At 42.1% G+C, this 22592-nt stretch overlaps 1 protein-coding gene across 8 annotated transcripts in view; it reads right to left on the bottom strand.

Annotated features, from left to right (window-relative positions):
* The window catches only part of PRKAG2 (protein kinase AMP-activated non-catalytic subunit gamma 2), a 244625-nt gene that overhangs the window by 113210 nt on the left and 108823 nt on the right, over positions 1–22592 (bottom strand). For 5 of the 8 annotated variants that reach the window (XM_086865886.1, XM_086865894.1, XM_086865876.1 and 2 more), the window contains one exon: positions 19339–19618. In XM_086865886.1, coding sequence (XP_086722012.1) covers positions 19339–19618 — 280 coding nt within the window. Of the gene's footprint in view, positions 1–19260; positions 19619–22592 lie in introns of all 8 variants that reach the window. The other 3 variants (XM_086865916.1, XM_086865908.1, XM_086865921.1) reach the window with 1 other exon arrangement.

The following is a 22592-nucleotide window of genomic DNA, read 5'->3' as shown; positions in this document are numbered from 1 at the left end:
CACAAAAGCTCCCCAAGATCTGTCTACATTTTCTATCTTTACTTTTCCTACAAATTAATAATTCAAAAAGCATCATTAGTTGGAAGCAAAGGAATAAAGCCAAGTGCCTTGCATGCTTTAATGTCATAATAACTGAACAACTGGAAAATCAGTTCTGTTAACTTCCCAAGATAAACATTTTAGGAGCCACCACCATCTCATATATAGAGAGAAATAGAGAGGAAGCTTACTAGGATCAGTTTTCCAAATATGCCAGAAGAGATGGGAATATAGAGGAGAAATTATACATTATCACACACATGAGGTCTGGAAGAGTAAATCTTTCTGGTTTCTTTTTCCAGGTTTTATTGTTGTTGTTGTTGTTTGTTTTAAAGGAGTTTGTTTTGTATTTTTTGCACTCAGATCTCACCAAGCTATTTTTATAGCAAAAGAAACTTCACTGACTTTTTAAAGAGAGATGAAAGCACTGTGAGAAAGACAGACCCTGCAGCATTTTTGGGGTGGTACAGAGGCACCTTAACAATCTTCAAAGGTACAGAAGGGACAAAGAAAGAGACAGTGGACATATATGAGAAAACTGGATTGTTTTACTGTCGACAGTGATCTAGAAACTTCTCAAGTATTTCCCATTGATTGATGATTCTACACCAATTTGTGTAACTGGCAGACAGATGACTTGGAAAAAGGACCCACAGGATCCAGCTAAAAAGCTGCTGTGACTGTGGGAGCCACAATCCTAGGATTCAAAGCATAGTGTGGAACAGCTTGGATGGTAAAAAGTTCCCTGTTCATTCACTGTACGAGTGAAAACACCAAGCACTGTAAAGTTCAGAGTTGTTATTTTTAGGATTGTGTGAAAAATCTCAGTGGGTTGGCTGGGACCAATGCAGACATGAACTAGAGAAAGCTTTGAGTTTTTATGCCTCGAGATGACAGAAGGGCTGGAAACCTGGGAGCTACAAGGCAGCAAGAGAATATTCCTGGAAAATCCAACCCTGCACACATAATACCTGGCAGGAGAAAAAATAGTCTGAAACTTTTCACAACAGCTAATGATAAAGGAAGAGACTGAAAAGGCTGTCAGCTGTGTCCTTGGGGATCTGCCTGAAAGCCAGAGTGGGAAAGGGGCAACACCACTGTCACTCCTTACACAACACTTCCTTGGTCATTTATATTTTAGGATCCCCTTATGAATCAAAGGATGTGATCAAGGCACATCCCAGATGACACTTTATTAATTTGCAGCCAGCATCTTTCCCTGTTCACTTCCTCAAAACATACTGAGCCTCAGATTGAGAGAATTCTGGAATCATGGAATCTCTTTTAGTGGTGACTTAGCTTAGCAATACATTGGGTCAAGCACAATACTAAATTGACAAATGTACCTTGTGAAGTAATTTTAAAATGATCTAAAATACTACCACAGATGTCCAGGATTTGTTGTAGAGAGCCATCAGGTGCCCAGATCTTGTCAAGGTTCATGCAGTGACTTTGGTGCTTAAAGTAGACAGCACTCTACCCAGTGGGTCTCATGTCACTAATCCCTAAATTCCACATCAAGAAACAAAGCACAAATTTAGTGTTATGGTCACAGAGCTCTGGATATATCCAGCAGCAGAGACTCTTGAATTTCTTGGTCTGCCCCAAAAGTCTCCTGAATCCTTAGTCCCTCACTCAGGTACCTCTCTTCTCAGGGGGACATTTCTAACACAGGCCTAGGAACCTTCTCTCACCTGGTGCAATTCTGGCTCTCAGAGTCAAGATTGCCTAAAACAGCCTGTAAAAACCTACCCATGTCCCAGGCTGAACACTTTTGTTATTATTAAATATTTGTGGAAAAAAACCCCTCCATCATCACCTGGCAGCTGGCAATAAAGCCTGGCAAATCTGACACTCAGCTCATTTGCAAGCACGTCACTGAAGCAAAAAATATTAAAATCTCTGTGCTAACAGACACAAACAGAAATTATTGCTCCAAGCCACATATTCCTTTAAACAGGTTGTTTCCAGTCATAATAAAATACTTTAAGGGCAGAGGAGGGGAGGAAGAAACACTGAAACAGGACTGAGTATGGCATTAATAGACTTTGGTTTTATTCTAAACTCTGCTATCAGGCAACTGCACAACCAGAGGAACAAAACTCTGCTATAAGGCAACTGCACAACCCACATCATCTTTGTGAGGGCTTCAGATGAAAATCTGTTTTCAGATGCTACTGCACTGCAAGAGTCTCATGCTTAGACTAATCCCTTTTCTACTCCTATTAACCAGAAAGTTAATTAAAAATCTAAAAGAAAATAAAGACCCACAGCAGATGAAGTAGATTTTTATGGTGACCACAAGTTTCTGGCTTTCCTCCCCGTTTATTTGCTGCCTATATCCATTACAGCCTATGTGCTCAAAGGCAAACAGCAAAATTCCTGTGCCTTCAGGAATTTCTCAGAGAGGAACAAGTGCAGGGTGGAAAGCACCAACCCTCAACCCAAGAGACCAAACTTCCACTGGCCTCAGTAGCAAAACTCAGGCTCACTGCCAGCACAACTGAGCTTCTCAAGATGTCTTTAAATTAATTTCCGAGTGGGTCTTTTCCTGCACGTGTTAAAAGATGTGACACGAGCTCCTGTTCCAAGCACAGCACTGACTAGGAAGGTCCTGCTGATCTTTGAATCAGAGCCCTCAACACCACCAGCCTAAATCAGCCCTTCAAATTCCCCCTGCACTCTTCAGTCCTCCCTATTTACAGACACCTGCTACAAAATTCACACTCTTAAACTACAATAATTAATGAAACTTCACAAAACATGGTGAATGTCCACTCAGGGTCATGGACAAAGGTCTGGGGAAACTGGAAGCAGAGGGAGATGCTCCTGTCCCAGTCTTCACCCACCAAGCTTGCACAGACCTGCCACATCACAGCCTGCACATATCTGGTGTGGGAGGGAATGCGTGGAGCACCAGCAGAGCCCAAAGGACTTTCTGCAGCTTAGCAGCTCCCTGGGCATCTCCTCCTAATGAGCTTAGCTACTTAGCCAGCAGTGAGCTAAACATCATGTCAGCAGGAAGTTTTTACTGGGTTTTTGTGGTACCCCCCTTCATGACTGCAAAGCTTTGTGTCTCTTCACAACCTTTCCTTGGTTGCCATCACCAGGCACTTCCTGAGGTGACAGATGGTTTTGCTGTCTGCTGCAGAGGCACAAAACATGCAGCCATGCCTGAGGAGTGCTTGGTGCTCCTGAGTTGGTCCATGGTGAGGAATGAACCTGTCTCTTCAACTGTTTTAACTGCTCAGCTCCAAGTTCCACTGTGTTAACAATGCCAGCACAAAACCATTTACATTTATCTAAGGACAAAGCAAACCAGTGTCCTTTCTTTACAGCACTGTGCCCACCCATCCCAACTTACCCCTTTAAGGCTGCAAATCAAGGGCTTGTTTCCCTCCTATATTAGTATTATTAGCATATTAATGAAATTCTTAACCTCATTTACCTCCTTGGTTTTTGCACCATGCAAAAAGAACAGAAAGAAGAGCTGAAGGCTTCCTTAGCACAGCAAAGGGCTCCTCTAATCCTGCAGCCTTCAGTCAAGTGGCAGACATTGCTTATAAACAGCTCAATTGAACATGATTCCTTCCCCAGTGCACAGCAAGTATCTGTGTCCAAGGCACAGGATAAGAAACTTTAGGGAAACAAAGTGCCAGCTTTAGAGAGAAGCACAAGTTCCTAGCCATGAATTCATCACAGGATTTTTCCCTCAGAATTTTTGCAAGACGTGCATGTGCTGTGGGCTGCTCAGCCTCACATCTGCTGGATGGACAAGAAAGTACTTTCTAAGAATTTCAGTGATGTCAGGCATTTTCTTTTTTTAATATGACCATAAAGTGGCAAAAGCTGTCAGTGGCACTGGCAGTAGCTTAAAAAAAATGTTGACGTTGCCTGGATACTGAGTCCTGTTCTAGCCTTGGATTTGCCTGCGTGTTTGCATTTGACAGAAGTAACTCCTTGGGATTTTAGGTTTTCTTTAATATTTTGAGATCCATGCAAATATCTCTCCTTATTCAGATCCTTCCTTCTGTCTCCTCCCCCACTTTTAGGCTTTGTAAAATGCAAACTAATTCCTCAACCATAGTAAAGCCACAAATAAGAAGCCGTAAAAATTTTTTTTCTAGCCTTTCGTTTTTTCCTCCAGGTTAATCTTTTCAGTTATATAAACACTTAGAAAATAGCATGGAAAAAGTATATGAGAATCTGTCTATGTGATTAAGCCTTTACTCCTTCTTTCCCAGTGACAGTATTTTATGCCTTGCATTTGCCACAGCTGAGATTTGCTCAGCTGTCTTTCTGTGACCTCCAAAGCTGAAGGCAGCAGGATTTAACATTGCTTTTCATGGAGTGCTTACAGTAAATCACTACTGGTGGGTATCCATGGAGTCTTGGGAAAAAAGAGCATTATTAATACCTGCTAATTTTTTGTTGCAGTGGATGGATTCCAGGTTTTCACTGATGGCAAAAATCCAGCTATTCCAACGGGAAGTGAATTTTCCCCAGTCTTTCCATTTATTGCTGTTCTGTTCCCAATCTGATTTGTGCTTTGGTGTCTGAAGAAAAGAGTTCTGGATGCCATTTAATGAAGTACTATATTTTATTATCCTTTATGGTAAAGAATTTGGAAGGACTTTAGAGAGCTTCATGCAGAAACAGAAACAGGACCAAAGTGCATATACAAAATAGAGCACTAAACTCCTCTTCCTGGCTGCAAGATGATAGAGAAGTAAATCCACTGAAGGCAATTTTTCCAGTCTGGTCCCTGACATGGTTGCCAAGTGAGGAACGGTGCACAGTTATCCCGGTGCCCCACAGCAGCAGATTTCAGCACCCTGTTGGGTTATTTTCCAAAGGAAATGATGTGCTGTTCAGATACTTTCTTTAGTGTCACTTGCTTTATTTATCTAATAATGTCACAGGATTTGAATAAGCAAGCAGATCTTTCAACAATGATACCCCAAACATCAGGTCCCCATTCCTGCAGAGCCCTTCTGCACTGGGGAATGACTCAGTTTAGCCATGCTCATGCAAAGGGCATACTCTCCTTCCTCTTCCAGTTCCTCATAAGAAAAAAAAAGTCCACATATTTTAACATTAAACATCATGACTGCATCATCTGAAAAGGGTAAATAAAGCTTGATTGCAACAAGAACAGGTACCAAAATCTCATAACTCTTCCCAGCTGATGTCAAGCACAAAGCAGTGTGAACACATGAGGTTCATCTATTCAATGTAATTCTCATTTTCCTCTCATTACAGTGGTAGCAGATGTGAGATTTTGGGCACTGTCAACTTCAACAGCTCTGTGGGGAGGAGAAGACACTTTCCTGTTGTAGCACTCCAAATCCTAAAATTTAAGCACTGGCAAAAAATGTACTCAGAAAAACTTGATGTTGACAAAAACCAGATGGAAACCTAGAAGCAGAAGCAAGCCCTGAAAAATATGTCTCTTCTTCTCAGCTTTAAAACTGGAATGGACAAAATGATAAGCATTTCCTCTCATAGCAGTGAGAGGAAAGAAAGGTGGAGATGCCTCAACAGGCCCATTTTGTGGTGATGCCTTTTGATGTTGCCTTCTCCAAGTCTGATGTTGCTGGAACCATCAGAGCACTTGGAAGTGTTTGAAGATGCAAAAGTCAGCGCATGGAGGCAGTGCCAGGACGCTCCCACTGAACACAGGCTTGTGCACAAGAAAAGCCTTCTTCCACTGCACAACTCTTCTGAAATACAAAATGCAATAAAGGAGTGAAAACGATGGTGTGAGTCCTGATAATCATGCTCTCCAATTCTCTTTTCCAAGCACAGGTGAGACTCCCAGCCCAGCCCAGGGCAGCTGGATCCTCTCTTGTCTCTCTTGACTAAACCAGAGCCAAATACGGCTAAAACCATTGCTGTATGTCCGTGCTCTCCTGGCATTCCCCCTTCCTGAGTTGTGGCTGGGCTCTCCAGGGAAGCAGCTGCATGCACTGGATTTAAGTTTCCCATTCTGCAGCACAGATTTTTTACACGTTCTGCTTTGTAAGCTTCTCCACTGACAATGTTCATATCTCCATATCCCGGCTATCCAGAGGGGCTGTAGGGACTTCCTGTGACAGCCACAGTGGCTTCCAGCTGCTCCAAACACTGCTTCAAAGCTCATCCCAAATTGATGGGTGACTTCAACAGCAGCATGACTTCTGGCCAGCCCTCAGCAGCTGCTGGGTTGACTTTAATGCCATTTAATTGCAGTGACATGTCTTTAATAACAAAACCCATGCCAAGAAACTGTGGTTGGAACAAGAGCTGACCTAAGGCCAGTTTCCAAAGGGTTTTCAATCCCCTCTGCTCTAACTTGTGGCTTCCTGGATGCTGCACAACCTCTCCTGGGTCACTGAGGGGACTGCAGCCACCCACAGCTTCTCCAGCCACTGGCACAGCCACACATAATGAGGACCCTCACCCCAAATGTCACCCTCTGAAAAAGCCATGTGCTCCTCCAGCACCATTCTCTGAGGGTGGGGACAATCCCAAGGTAGCCACCATCCTTGTCTGGTGGGGCTTTCTCCCTTAAAAAATATCTGAGATTCAACTCTCTTCCTCACCCCTGAATTCTGTGGTTAAATAAAAAAGCAACACATCAGCATGGGGCAGAAGCCCTTGATGACATCTCCCTTGCACAGAAGCTCCACACGCCCCCCCATACCACCCAAAAATCAGGACAGCCTTATCTTTCAGGATTTATCTGACAGCACAGATATGTGTGCCTATTGCTACATGGAGATGTTCCATATAACACACAGAAATACGACATGTTAATCTTCTTATTTGCATTTTCATATTCTAGTATTTTTTACACATTCTTCACTCCAGTGGCCTGGATAATACCAAAGCATAAGTCCTCCACTTAAACAAACTTCAAGGGAATGTGGCCCAGCACAAAGGAACCCCAAAGGCATGGCTATTTATTATATGCATCAATGAAATTGAGAAAAATGCTAAATCTCAGCTTCTTTTTTGGTCTTTGTTTCTACAACAAACAGGGAAAAAGAAAAATATTCTTAACATCTGCAACAATGCCCAAATCTGTCACTCCACAGCCGTGCCTTGGACCACTTCTCTAAATTTAGAACATCTGTCCCTACCTATCTTCCCTTGCCACTAGTAAGAATTTGCTGATAATCCACCTATTTTTCTGCAGACTGGGCTTCTGATCCAACAAAATCTAGACAGCTGTACAAATGGGTTTGCATTAATCCCCACCATTTGTTTGAAAGATTTCTGTGAACACCAGCAAACATACAAGATGTCAGATCAGCAATACTCCTCATTACTTACTATTTATCCCTTTGATTGCATTAGAAGTAAGAGTTTTCCTCTGGCTTTTAAGGACAAAACCCAACACTTAGATTACCATGTAGGAAACTATTATTTATTGTTCACCACCTTCACAGAGGGGATGAACAAATATTGCTGAAATTAGCCAAAATGTTTTTGGGTTTTCTTGTTGGATTTTTTCTGTTGTTGTTGTTTGGTTTGGCTTGGTTCTAGTTTTTTGTCTGTTTTGGTTTTTGTTTGTTTTAATTTGGTTTTTTTTGGGGTTTTTTTTTGAGTTTTGTTTTAAGGAGATTTTTGCTTTTTTCTTCGGATCAACTGACTTAGATGGATCAGCAAGGATTTACTACTAATTTCAGGCATCCACATTTGGAAATTGTTCCACTGGGTTCAGAGCCCAATCATCAAATCTTTACCTGTGTCACTGAAAAAGTCAGACATAGTAAATCAAATGAATTTAACTGCACACAACAGAGCAAAATTTATCTTCATGGAGGTAGAAACATGTTTTAAACAGCTTTGCTGCAAGAGGCAATACTTCTAAAAGATTAAAAAGCCCAGCTAACTGCTCATTCATTTTTGAGGTTCACACTCCTGAACAAGTTTAGGCTGGTGCTTCATTGCTGAGCCAAAAGCCCATTTCCATTACCTGGGTACTTGTTTCAGCTGCCACTGGTGCTTCTTGTCTTTCAGAAATCCTTCAAGATGCACTGAACATGGCCAGACTCACCCCTTCTCTACCACACACTAAAGAGGCAGCACTAATAGAGATGCAAAACACAGAATAAATCACTCAGGCACTATTTGCCATCTGTAGCTACTCTTGCTCGTGTATTAAGCATTAGCTCACGTGAAATTCTTTCACCTTCCCTCCAGAAAGTCTTGACCTTTGTGGAATTTAGATGTGCATGGACCTCTATTTTGCATGGATTAAAGCAAGTTTTGGCCTCTGGATGCTCAGTGCTCTGGGGCATGTCAGTGTGAAAGAGGAATTGAAGCAAAGGCTTTACTGCAAACAGCATCATCTTGTTGGAGCTACAGCTCAGGTTGCCAAGTGCAGTTCTCTCACCATTAAACAGCTTCATGGAAAGACTGTGAACATGAAGAGCTATGGAAACCTTATACTGAGGTTAAACAAACAAATCTGACACCAGACCTTCTGCCCAGGTCAGGCAGGCAATAAAGCAGATACTTTCATAGTGACCTTGAAATGAAATGCTCTGTACTTCCAAATAACAGTGTTGGTTGAAGAATATTTGATTAATGGCTTACCTCCACATATGTTCCCCAGCCAAAAATTAATCGCATTATGGTCCATGCATTTATCAACAATTAAATGTCTACCTTGATATAGAGTGTCATATCCTGACCTGAGGGCAATGTCAAACTCTCCTGGGATGAGGGGAGGTGAAGCTGATTTCCTGAACTGCTGAAATTACAGATTGGAGTGAGGGATTCTTTTAGTCCCTGATGTTTTAATTGGTTTTGAAGGGGGGAAAAAAACCAACGAAACCAACAAAACAGCAGCAAGTGTAGTCAAAGGTTCTTAGCTCAAAACCTAAAGCATTTCCAGGCAGGCAAGGCAATCCAGGCTCCCCACAGGAGAGGGAGAAGCAGTGGGATGCCCACAGGAGGGCACCTATGTTTCACAAGGCTCTAGGAGCTGCCAGGGAGGTGCAGTCCGGGCTGGCACAGTGTGGCACTGTCTGGCACAGCCGCTCCCACGCTCCTGTCACCGCAGTGCCGTGTCACACACCCACACAGAGCTCCCAGCCCTGCACTCACTCACATTTGGGGCTCAGAGAGCCGTAAACAGCAGGAGATGCTGCAAGAAGCAGACTACAAAGAAAGCCACCACAGCTGCCAACCAATAAAGTGTGCTTACAGGAAACCCAAGGCAAGCTTCAAAATAATTGAACTAAAGAACTGAGGTGCTTTGATGGTTGATCATCAAACGCTCTGAGTACTTGTTTCACTTATCAACTACACACATTAATATTTTCATCATCTAAGACTAGAACTTTTTTTAAGATACAGAAGAATGTTCAAATACTCTGTGATCTGCAAAAGAAAAGGGCATAACAGAAAGTTTATATAGAAAAATATCCAAAACAACAACAAATCAAAACCTAACAGTCCACAACCTTTTTTGTTTGTTTTGTTTAAAACTTAAATTAGAAAACTTTTTCCTTCTTATTTAAAAATGGATTTCATTAATACTTGGTGCCCTCTCTAGACTCAGCCTTCCCTGGTGGAAGGGTGGTTAAGTCTACTGATCCCTCTTAGAGATCCCAGGCATAGGAACCTTTGTAAGCTCTCTGCTGGCTTTAGGTTTGTTATTTAGCAGTCATCACTGTTGGTTTTAGGACTGTCATAAATCAGCTAATTTCTGACATTTGGATCTTTCAGCAATGCTCTGTAGATACACTGGTTTAGCTGTTCAGCTGGATAACAAATTCTAATACCCAAGCATACCAAAGCAGAAGCACTGTGTGAGAACATCAATTACAGATTATTGCCAGAGATGGATAATCAGAGATGACTCTATTGCCTAAAATCTTCCCTTCAGAAAGTTTTCTACTCAGGGCATTACTCTCAAAATCACATTCACTACAACATTTTTGCTTACCCCAGCTTTGCACTGTACCCCCACAAACCCTCATCTCCCTGCCCATCCTTTGCACTTTTTTCATAGAGCATCCACACACACCCACTTAGCAGCAAAACCATTTCATACAACACTGGCACAGCACAGAGGGCAAATCACAAAACGGTGCAAAATCTGGGGAGCATGGACCTCTGTCTAACATTCATGTGAGTGCCTGTGAGTAACAAAATACTTTTATAAGCCTGAATTGGATCCTTTGCACAGTGCTGTCTTTCATTCAGTATGTCCCACACTGTTCCAGGGAAGCTTGTCAGAAGCTTTGATGGATTTTCAAACAAATTTATTGAAAGGTTCAAATGGATGGGAACCGTTCATAGATCACTGTCCAAAAATTAGACCCAAGACCTGTTTTCTGACATGAGTAGAAGACTTCGCCTGTCATTTTAAATTAAGAACATGACTTCAAGCCTTCCAGCTGATGTGTTTATTCTTCTACTCACAATAAACCCCAAATCAATTAACTCACTGGGGTAGAAAATCCTAAACTAATTAATTTTAAAAAGTGGCATCTCTGTTCTCCTTGGCTTTGACAAAGGAAACATGAGCTCACTTTGGTCAAAGAGAAAGCAACATGGAAAGATTCAGCTGCACTACACAGATTCAGGAGAATGGGAATTAGATCAGTGACATAGGTTGGACTTACACCATTTCCACAGCAGTTTCAACTCTGTCAAACTGCAAGGACAAAAGACTTCTTCCTAGATATCCTAATTGACACTGATATTTATTTGACTTACTCTGGCAATGGGGAAAAATTCCTAAACCTGGCACCATGCAGAGCTTTATACTTTTTACTCTGCTTTTCCACATTTTCTTCTCTCAGTAATAACCAACCTGCTTCTAAGTTTGCTGTACAGATCAAATGGGCTAATGCCAACTCCACTGTCAGATGATCACTACAGGACTTGAAGGTGTTCCAGCCCCTGAGCAGATCCAAAGAGATGATCCAGGCTCTCCTTGCCCAGTTTGTGACTGCTGGAAGTGAGGAGTTGTTAAAAGCAGCTGCTGGAAGCTCATGTGATGGTTTATACCAGCTCAGCTGTGACAATGCAGTGATTCCTGCCTGTGGTTACTTCCCACACAAATGGGAACGTTACCTTCGCCTGGCTTTATGGTCAACAGGAAAATGTAGATGTGAAAACAGGAAGCAAATCTAGAAAACCTTGCAGGCAAGTGGCAGAGTCTGTGTGAAGTCTATAAAACCCTGTCAGTCAAATCACTGGTTATCAGCAGGACTCTCCTTCAAGAGCTTTTCACAGCCCCAAAGGCTGAAAAAAGCCAAGGCTCATTTCCACAAAGCCCATAAATTGAGACATGATAGTGATCAGCTCCTTGCCCTATTGACTCTCACAATGCACAGAGATTTACCATCATTTTTATAGAGCTTATTTTATTTTTAAAATCAGACCAAGCCCAGTCATAACTCACACTCACCCAAGAAGGGCTACATAAGAGCTGGCCTGAGCCTGGGATTTAACCCACTCTACTACACACACTGTATTCCTTAATCCAATAATTTTTCTGCCTTGTGATCTTTCATTACATATTTTTCCAAATCATAAAACCAATTGAGTCAACATTTATCATTTATTCAGTCCATTTTTGAGGTATTTTCCAAGCACTTTATCTAAGAAGCTGAAATCCCATAATATCTCAAAAACTTGGATTCATACCTTAAGTCATTATTACTCCTCCAGGCTCCAACCACATAGCAAAAAACCTTAGATACATAATGCCTTTTCAGTGGAATTATGACAAACATTCACTTAGAATCAGGAAAAGCAATGTACTTCTAAATGTGTGAACAAACCTGCTAAAATAAATAGGATTTCTCCTGCACTTATAAACAAATACTTCCTTAGGGGCCAAATTCTGAAATGATTGATGAAAATGTACACATCAATATAATTGAAAGTCTGCTCCTACATATATTCTCAGATTTGTAAAACACAGATAGTTAAATATAAACAGCCCAAGACCACCAAAAGTTCCACCACAATTTATTTCCAAATTATTTCCTGTAATCATAGACAGCAAAGCACTCTCTTTAGCTTGACTATTTCTTACATCTCTGCCTGCGTGGAAAAGTCACCTGCACATCAGGAATGCCCTTCAGAGAGGTTTTTTATCAAAAGACACAAAGAGCAGCAGTTCATCAGCCTTTGGAGATGTTCAGACTGCAGTTTCTATTTCCCCTTCATGCCAGCAGCAGTTTCTAAAAGAGCAAATATAAAACTAATGTCTTGTCCGCACATCACAAGGAATAATAATTTGGTTGTTATTAAAAGGTTTGATTATTTGTAGTATGCTCCATATCTGAAACCTCAGTAAAGAGACAGAAAATGGGGATGAATCTGGTCACAGATCTGTCCCATATTCTACAGATGAAAGTCAGAGACTAAAAAAATTACTTTTTCTTTTTTTCTTTTTTCTTTTTTTTCTTTATTTCCCTTTTTTTTTTTTTTTTTTTTTTAATGTTTGCATTTTAATCATTAGTAATTTAAGACAGTCCAAAAAATCTTTCTTGCCTAAACAGAGAGGGGAGGAATATAAAAGCATACTGGTCATACTCCCCCCATGCAGACAGCACTGACCATGGAAAACTAAGGTGAAAAGGGAAGCACATAGAAAGACATCTCCAAATAAACTAAGCACAATCACCATAGGCACGTTTTAACCAGACAAATCATCTGCTGCTGACAGCAGCAATCAGTAACTGGCAGGAGAAATGGTGCTGAATGTGGCTGGTCTTTGACCATGTGTGCAGCACCAGCTTAGCTGCAGCAGTGCTGACACATTTTGTCTGCAAAAAGTCATTTTTCTAGTGTAGATGAGACCAAAATGAACAATATTGGTGCCCTTGTCTGCCTTTGAGGGCAAAGCAAGCTTGAGAAAGGATGATTAGGTGTTCTTGCACACCAGAACTGGAGAATAAAGTGAGACAAACAGCTTTTTTCCTTTTTCCAGGTTTTATGGGATGACTGTGGAAGTGTCTACACCATCCTCCCAAGGTGGACCTGGACCGAGCAGCCCCGCCCTTCCCCAGCTTGCTCCCCTTGTCCTGCATAGTAGTCACAGCCACAAATCAAAGCTGTGTCCTGCCCTTTCCCTCTGCATCCCACCTGCCTGCCCATTCAGCATGGGAGAAGAGCTGGAAATGGAGTGGCCTCAGCTGTTCAGAGTCCTGGTGCAGACTGGAACTGATGAGTCTCTGCAGTTGTTGTCTGAAGGCTGGGAGGCTCCAAGATCATGGGAGGAATGCATTGATTTAGCAAAGAAAAATCGTAATGTAGATTTCACCAGCTGGCATGAGGAAAGACATCCCATTGCATGGTGACATTCTGCAGGAAAACATTCCTGAAGAGTAATGAGGAGAAATAGCTTGAGGAAAGGGAAAATAAAATGTCTCTGTCCAGCAGCCAACCCTCCACAAAAGCCTGTCCTGGGCTAAACCCCCTTCTCTGCAACCTGTCACCTAAATACCACAAATACAGAGTAAAATCTTGGGAGGGAATGAACTTCAGTCTAATGCTTGAAGAAAAATTTTAGCAGAGATCAGCCACAGTCCAAAGGCCTTCAAGGCACAATCTGGCAGCAGTGTGGCAGGGTTTTCCCAATTTCTTCCCTGGGTTACTGCAAATGAGAGCTACTTGCTCCATCTATGGGTAAAAATTAGTACAGTCAGGTTTTTCTCTTAGAGGGCATCATCTAACCATGAGATGTTCTACAAGGAAATAAATTACTAGAATGAATAAGGTAAATGACAACCATTCTGTCTTGCTTCTCACAGTCTTTTGAAAAATATACCATTTGGATCATTATTGTGGGAGCACCAAGAATCTTCCTTATGGATTACTTTTGGCATCACAGTTAATAGTATTGGCATTCAGAAGGAGAAAAAGTATTAAGAGGAAGCAGAACACTAAAACTTTGTATTGAAAAACATTTCCTTTCTCAAGTGCAATGAAAATTCACCATTCATGACTCAAATCTGACCACCAGCATCAAGGTGTTTCAAAGCTGTGTAATTTTCAATTCAATATTCCATAACCAGCTTTTAATTCTGAGCTAAATTTATCTTTTGATCCCATGTGCCACAACCTAAAGCTTTAGGTCGATGGAAACCTTTTAATTGATTTCCTTTGCTGGTAAAACTGACAGCATCACTAATGTGTCATGACTATTGCTGTTACTTGAACCAATTGTTTCAGAAGGCGAAGCAGCACTGAAAAGTGCTCAGATGTTCTTCAAATGAGGCACTCAGACCCACCAGAAAAGCTACATTTTAATGACTCAAATTTGATACAACCATCTACTTTTAGTAAAATATTCAGGGTGCTTGATTTTAGCCTATCTGCAGGGTTGCTCCCTGATTTCCAGTGGGTGAAATAAGATTGTTCTCATTTCTACGCGTCCTGCCTATGCAGGGAGAGCTCATGCAAGAAAAGTGTCATCTCTTGTGTTTCTTCCCAGTGCAGGTCATCCTCTTGGGTTTACTTTGGATCACCTCAGTTTACTGAGATGTGTTAGTGCTTTCTCTTGGCATTACACCTCTCACAAAAGTGACACACATGGGAAGTGCCTTCCCACTGCAGCCAGGGCTCGAGGATGTCTTGGAGCAGCAGATCCCAGCTTGTGCCTCATGAGAGCAGTTCATGCAGTTTTGAGCATCCTAAAACAAACTGGGAAGCAGTTTCATAATGCCAATTTTGAAATCACTTTTCATGACATCTCAAACTTCACCTCTTCACTCACCCTTTCCTCCTGCTGTCCCTGAAGAAACTCTGTGAAATCAGTGTCAGAGCTGTAGATGCCTACTGCAAGCTACAGGTCATACTAATGAACTCATATCCACTTAAAATGTAATTATTTTAATGTTCCATGGCTGCTCATGTGCCCACACTGCTGCTGGTGGTACTGAGTTTGATGTCACACCCAGATCCAACATTTTCCAATGAATCCCAATAGATCACAATCACCTTTCCTGCCCTTTGATATGCACACACAGCATTGGATTGTTGCAGGCTGAAGCCAGCTCTGGGTCCAGGTTCTGGGGCCAATCTCCACTTGCAGAAAGCACCTGGCTCTGGGAGGTATAAGGTGAGCAGCACAGAGGGGATGAATTTACCAAGCAGCACAGTACAGGGAAAAGCACTGCAGTCCACAGCACCACCTCAAAGCCAGGCTTAATTCACTCCCAATCCATATTCAGTTTTCAGCTATTGGTCTAACAGTGCTGTTGCAAAGAAATTCTCAGACAAAAAAAGAAATGAAAAATTAAATAAATTTGATAATTAAATTTCACAGCACTTGTACAGAAACCCAGCACACAAAGAGCTGTCTTGGATTTTTCTGCAGTGAACTTCTCAAAGTGAAGGGGCTGCACCAGTGGCCAAACACACACCTCATCCAAAAAGGTCACTGCAGGGCCTCTCCCAGAGAGACCTGAAGTGGATTTTTTGCTAAGGTGGGATGCTGAATATGAAGTCCCAAACAGAAGTTTACTGCTTCAAAGCTGTATTTATGAACTACCTGAAGTGGCTGGCAGCCACGTACATGTTATGGGAAGGCAATTTTTTCTTTCAAGGAAAATATTTTGTCAGATCAGAGCTGTGGGGTTATGACCAGATTCTGAACAGGGGTAACCAAAGGGAAGAGGCACAAAGATGAGCTCTTGGATATTGCAGAAAGCACAAGATGAGCAAAACCTTTAAACTCCCAGCCTGAAGTAGAAAGTATTTTAAGTTTCACATCTGCAAATCACTTTCTAGTTTGACATTGCCCTACCCTAGCTCTTCCTAAACTGTGTATATTCAAAAAACAAAATAACTTAGCTGGGAAAAGAGCAACTACATGGGAAAGCAAGCACTGTGAATACCACACATAGTCTTTAAAATGAAAACAAGCTCAGAAGAAGTTGCTTCCAAGAAAAACAAGGAAAATGCAGAGTAACAGGTTAGTCTATGTTTTGAACTATGTGTGGGAGGAGGAAGTGAAGGGAAGACAGAGTATGTTATTTGAAACAAAGACTGAAGACTGCACCTACTTTCCCTCACACACTGCTCATGATGACGGGAAAGGAGTGCAGCACAGACTCAGATAAAGTGCAGGACAAAAACAAACCCCAGGTCCCTGGGAACTTTTATCTGATGCTTTCTTTTTTTTTTTTTTTTTTTTTTAATTTTTTAAATTGCTGATTGCCTGGATAAAACACAGATTTGCCATAAACTCAAAGGGAAGACTTCAGTACAGAGTTTCCCAGAAGAGCCACAGCTGGGAGGGACATCTGCAGATCTCTGGTCTGATCCCTGCTCAAAGCAATGTTAAACTGGGATTTAGACTCAGAGCCTAGACGAGTCAATTTATTAAAATCTGCCAGGGCAGCAATTTCACAGCTCCTCTGGACCCCTGCTGCCACACCAGACCCTCCAAGAACGTTTTTTCCTACACATTCCTGGCATTTCCCTCACTGACTCCTGTACTTTCTCTGCACATCCCTGAAGGGCCTGACACTGTCTTGTCATAACCCCATTAGGAAGCTGAAGACAGCACAAAGGTCTTCTCCTCCTTTTTATCCTTCCCCCTACTCCACATGCAGCCCCAGTGTGATGGCCCTTTGCTGGACTGGTATGTCCCCATCTTTCTTGTACTGGGGAGCCCACAGCTGGACCCAGCACTGCTGATGTGTCTCACTCGTGCCAAGCAGAGGGGGAGAATGATTTCCCTTGCCCTGCTGGTGATCCTCAGAGTGCAGTCCAACAAAGAGTTAATTTTCATTTTAATGCAATTAATCCAGCACCAGCAGGGATGTAAAGACAGGCAAACACAGCAAGCCTAGCTGATCTAAATGCACTCACAGTTTGAGAGCTGATAAAACAACCTGAGTCCTATTCACTTTTAGCACAGGTATCCCAAGCTGCTTGAGTAAATGGGATTTTAATCACATAGTTTGTGGCAATTTTGAGCAGTGAAGCACCTTTAAGAAATGTGTTTTCACATTTAAGAATTTAAGCACCTTTAGAAATGTGGAGCCATGCACTGGTTTAGCTTTTCTCGGAGCTCTTCAGCCCAGCATCTCTGCAAATGTCTGAGGTGCCTGGTCTGAGGAGTGTCTGAGAAGCCTTGTCTCTCAGGAAATGCTTTTCAAGCCACAGAGAACTTGTTTTGAGTAGCACATAACCATTTAGCTTACTCTTCTGTAGTACATGGGTTTACTCTATTTGCAAAGTAGCAGAATGCAGAAGTACTGCTTGTAAAGATATAATAATACAGCAGAAATTTTAACCCATACTTTTCTGGAAGTCCTGAAAAGGTTTTGCTAAATAAAATCCTATCAAAGTTAATTAAATATAGTAAACTCTAAGAGTGTAATTCATTTCTTCTCCCTGTTTAGTACATCCTGAATAAAATCTACTTTAACGTGGCAGTGAAGGGTAGGTGTCTGCATTAGATTCACTGTAAGACACCTAAATGCTGTGAAAGCATGATAAGAAATGTTCTATTTCTCAGAAAGTTGTGGAAAGAGAAGAGTTATCAATTTAAACACCAATTAAAATCAGCACACCCTTTCCAAGAGGCTGTCTCTCTTGCCTTAAGAACAAAAGACCACGAGCACCCAAGCCCAGTGTAATTCCTGCAAGACTCCCGGAGCAGCAGGGTCATGGATATTTTCTGTTAGCTCAAATATAGCATGGCACCATTCCAAGCCTGCTCCTCAGGCAGTGGTGTGACCTTATCAAAAGGATTTTGCTGACTCCTGGAAGATTCCTTAATTTAATATTCTGTTGTACCTAGCTAGGACTTAAATAGTGCTGGCTGCTTAGATAAGTTGATTACAAAGTCCCAGGATGGCTTTACTCTGCAGTCTAAATTGCTGCTATTCATGCAGCAGAGATCCCTTTTCTGCATACTCCATCAGCAGAATACCACCAATATTTAAAGGCCATATTTAAACCTCTGTGGACTAGCAAGGAGAGCTTGAATGGATTTTAATTATTGTGAAGTTTTAACAAGAGGGGAGCATAAAAAGCATTCTTGAACTTCAAGAAGGGATGAAAAAATGTCCTTGAATAGATGTTTAGAGCCTTCTCTGAGTCTTTCAGAAACACTGACTCCTACTTTCAATCTCCTGATGGTGTTTTAGAGAGAAGCAAGGACTGGAAAAGATACCATTTCAATTAACCTTCAGCAGCACTTCTGACAGACAAAGAGAAAAATCCTGCATGGGTTTGTATTGCTGTGTTCTTGTGCACAAGACATTATGAAATGACCTGTTCTGATTAAAGCCAATGATTTTAAGAGAAATTCTCATAAAGAAAAATTATAAGGTCCTTCTCTACTATTTAAAATCACTGAAAACTCTCAATACATTGCAGGAAGTACACAGCCTAACACAGGTATAGGCATGACCATATTCTGTACCTACAATGTCACAGAAGATTTGCCAAAAATTTTTCATTATTTCTTCTGTTCACAGACTGAAAACTCACTGTGGTCTGACAATCCAGCAAGATATTATTCTTCTCTTTCCACTGTAACTCTGCTCCTTTCCCACAGCCACTAAACCCACATGCAGACCAGGTTTGGTTTGTTGACCAGCACTGGGAAACTTTGTTCAGTAAGAAAATTTTAAAATGGAAGCACATTCTCAATCCTGCTCATTTCTGGGTTCTAACAGCACACAGGCTGATGAAGAGCTAAAATCTTAGCCCAGTGCAAAGCTGTATATAGGAAAGTGCTCTGAGCCAAGGAGGTTTGCTATGCCTTTCATATTCTTGCAGAGGAGCTCAAATATCCCCTTCATGGTCATTTGACTGAAACAAATAAAATTTATTTCCATCCAGAAAAGGTCACTTGCCCTTCCTACAATAGGGCAAATAAATATCAATTAAAAAACACAGCTGAAATTCCCTTTGGGGTGTACAGACCTTTAACACCTGAGTGACATCATGTCAGTGCCCACCTCCACCACACATCCCAAGAATGTCTCCAGCTGTTCCCAAGTCCTGGCACTGATGTCCAACCAGCCTCGGTGAAACCACCCAGAAAATTCCCACTAACACGGACAAAGGATTTCTAAGCAGAGCACAGGAGTGTGATTTCCATCCTCAGCCCTGTGTAGGTGCCCCTGAGGTGTCCATGGCCCAAGTCACACCTCAGGGCCAGCATGTCAGAAACCCACAACACACGGTCAGTGAAAGAGATAATGAACAATTAGCACATGCCTCATCTGCACTTACTTCACTACCGCAGGTAAAGAATGGGCCAAGCCCAGGGGTACCGTGTATCTTCCTGAAATAACATGAGCAATTTCTTACTTTTTCTTGATCTGGAGAAAAACTTGATGCCCCCAGGAGAGGTAGACGGGTTAGAATTGGGGGAAGACTCTTTGGAGGAGGACCTGAAGATCCCACTGAAGCTCATTCGGCGTGGGGAGCGTGGGGGAGACTCCTGGTAGGGGAAGGGGAACACTGTTTTGGGTGAGCCAGGACTGTGTTTGGATCTCACAGGGGCAGAAACAGGGCTGGAAGGTCGGTTCTGGAGCCCTTTTGAGAAAAGGCCTTTTGAAGGACTGCCGGCTGAGTAGCTTTCGTCCACCTGAGGAGGAGAGAAGAAGGAAGAAAAAAAAAAAATCTCCATTAATTCAGTTCAGTTCAGTTCAGGCCTCCAGGATTTTTGAACTTGTCTCAACAGAGCCAGCTCCTGTTTGCTGGGTGGATCAGCCAGAGTTCCCCTTCCCCAGCATCTTGCCTCCACTGACACGCAGGTGTGTGTGTGCCACCTCTCTGGCCTCGTGCTGCCCCCTGCTCCTAAAGACACCCTGAATTTCACAAAAACATTTCAAGGTCTGCATACATTTTATTATCACACATATAATGCAGGACTTTGCTTACTGTTTTTATTTGCCACGCACCCCTCTTCCTTCCCTGCACAAATGAAAGATGACTGGAATGAATTTATTTAAGGCAATGAATGATCGTGGTTAGGAAAACACGGTGCCCCAAAGTCTTCCCCACGAATTTAAGCACCCACCCACACTGCTTAAATCTCCATCCCATGATGTGACTCAGCACAGCACACAAGTCCCCAGGTGCCTGACAGGCCTCCATGACACCCACCACAACCACAACTGTGGGATTGCAACTCCTACCCCAAAAATAGAGGAACCATTTTAGAGTGATGACGCTCCTGCTAATTACCTGAGCTGGCATATGACCTTTCTAACAGCTGTATCCCTTTTGGGATCTGTGCAGCCTTTCCAGCAGTGTGCACTCTGCAGGCTCACCCAGAAAGGGGAATAAAAGAACCCAGAAAAACAAACAAAAAAAAGAAATCAAGATTAAATTTTCCTCCCCTTACAATTAACAGAAGCTGACCCAAAATCTCTGTGGGATTTGCACGTGCCTGGGCTACAGGGAGAGTTTATTTCCTTCTGGAAGCACAAAGTCATTCTGTGGGTATAAGGCTGCTGTTTTAGCTGGGACATTTCTCATGAGTGAAGATCTCTGTTCCTGGCAGAAGGCAGCAGTGGGTTTCAGGTCACCAGGGAATGCTTAAGCCAAGGCCAAGGTGGATGTGCCCTCAGCCCCCTGCATGCCTTCTCCTCTCTGCCCAATTACTCAACACAAACCAGGAGGGATGGAGCAGGCAGCAGCTCCTCCCTGTGAAGATGGCTCTTGATGTGTGTCAGTCCAGTTAGGTAAGGGCATTGCTGCCATGGGGGTAATTTTAGGGAAAAATAGCATCTTTCATTAGGATGATTTAGATGAAAGGAAACCTCACAGGCACATATGCTCTCCTTTGGGTTGGTGAAGGGCTTGTGTGTATGAACCCAACTGAAAATGGTCAGCAAAGTTTAAAACCCATGCAAATAACTCCCTCTTCAAAATAGTGTTTATTCACAGCTCCAAAACACTTGTAGAAACATGTACAAGCAGCATAATGTCCAAATAGCTGCTCCCTCCATAACCCAAGGTCCCCTTCAGGTAGTCCTTTCTGTGTCCTGCACATGCACTTTGCACCAGCTCCTCTTTCCACTTGGGATGGGGCAGAGCTGGAGCAGGTCCCAGTGTGCAGAACTGCAGAATGGCCTGCAGAGATTACAATCTCCCTTTTGGGAAGGTTTCCAACCTAAAGGGCAAGTGACACCTTGTCTGGGAGATGGACACCAATAAGCATGGGTCACCAAGAGGGGCACAGACATGTGCCAGCACAGCCCTGGTTAGATGAAGAATTCTGCTCTGTGTTCCCCTGCACAGCACAGAGATGTCTGACAGGAGACAGAACAATTTTTATAACTGCATTCCTGTTTTTGACAGTGTGGGCAAAAATGTCTCAAACATATACCTGTCCTTTTACAGATGAATTAGGGGAGCAGTTGCCCTCAAGGGGGAATTTTTGAAAAAGATAAATCAATTCTAACTGAAGCATCAGCAACTACCAAAAGAAACAACAGATTCTGGACAGTCTCCACAAAAGAAAAAAAAAGCAGTAGTTTCATGCTTAATGTAGTTGCCTGAGGACCAGGCTTGCCTCCTAGCTCTGTCACAGATTCTCTGTGCAATCTTGAAAACTCATTCCAAATTAAAAATCTATTCTGCCATGAGGATTGTATCTCCTTTATTCCTCTAAGGCCTCCACCACTCAGACTGTCTCCCAGTGAGTATTTATCAAGAATAATAGGGCACAGTCCCTCAACTGAGACCTGAAATAATAACCACAGTATAGGAAGTTAATAAACAAATTGCACTTTTGTCATGGGTAAAACAGTCCCAAAGGGATAACTTTCTCATAAAAGCTCATTAACTTTACTAAAATATCACCTGTAAATCATCTGAGACTACTTATGCCTTGTTCTTTTCACAACTACACAGTTCAAGGAACAACCAAGTAGCACAATGGTACCTCCTTCTGCATTGCAATTTAAATAGGTCTGCTGCTAAATCTACTGCCTGAAAGTGAGTAGTAAGAACATTTTCTGTCTTATTTTAATCATGATACAAATCTGCCACTGCTACTGTAGTTTAGCTGTGTTTCCAGGATGGTAAGTTCATTATATTTTTTCCTAAAGTGACAAGCCATGGCATTTATAAAGCCAAGGACCTCATTCTGGCACTATCCTTAATGCTTCATGTTATCTTTTTTTGCATGCTTGTTTGGTTAAAATGACACAGATAGGAGACACTTCAAAACTGTGGTGTCCTTACACACTAAAGCAATTTTAGAGATGTAAAATGTCAAACAAAAATTTGTCAAAAAGGTCAGTATTCCCTTGTACATGCAAGCCAGACACAAAAGCAAATTGTTCTCAAATTCTGAGCAGAAGCAGCAGGGTGTTTTTATTTATTGCAATCACAACCAGTTGCCTTTTCTCCATCGTGCCAAGCAAATGAATTAATTAATTGTCAGAGCACCAGGGGCACACTGCTAAATACACATGTGCATGCTACCAAATTAAAGGAAATTACTACATTGAATTCTTCCCCAGCCTGTTAATTACACTCAGGTTACACCCACCATCACAAAGGGTAAATATGTGTGATTTTGCTTGGGGAATTACAACAGGATTGCT

Source organism: Cyanistes caeruleus, chromosome 1 (assembly GCF_971803275.1).
Source record: "Cyanistes caeruleus chromosome 1, bCyaCae1.hap1.1, whole genome shotgun sequence".
In the NCBI taxonomy this organism is placed as follows: Eukaryota; Metazoa; Chordata; class Aves; order Passeriformes; family Paridae; genus Cyanistes; species Cyanistes caeruleus.
Note: the sequence above shows the minus strand (reverse complement) of the source record. Positions and strands in the feature narration are given on the sequence as shown.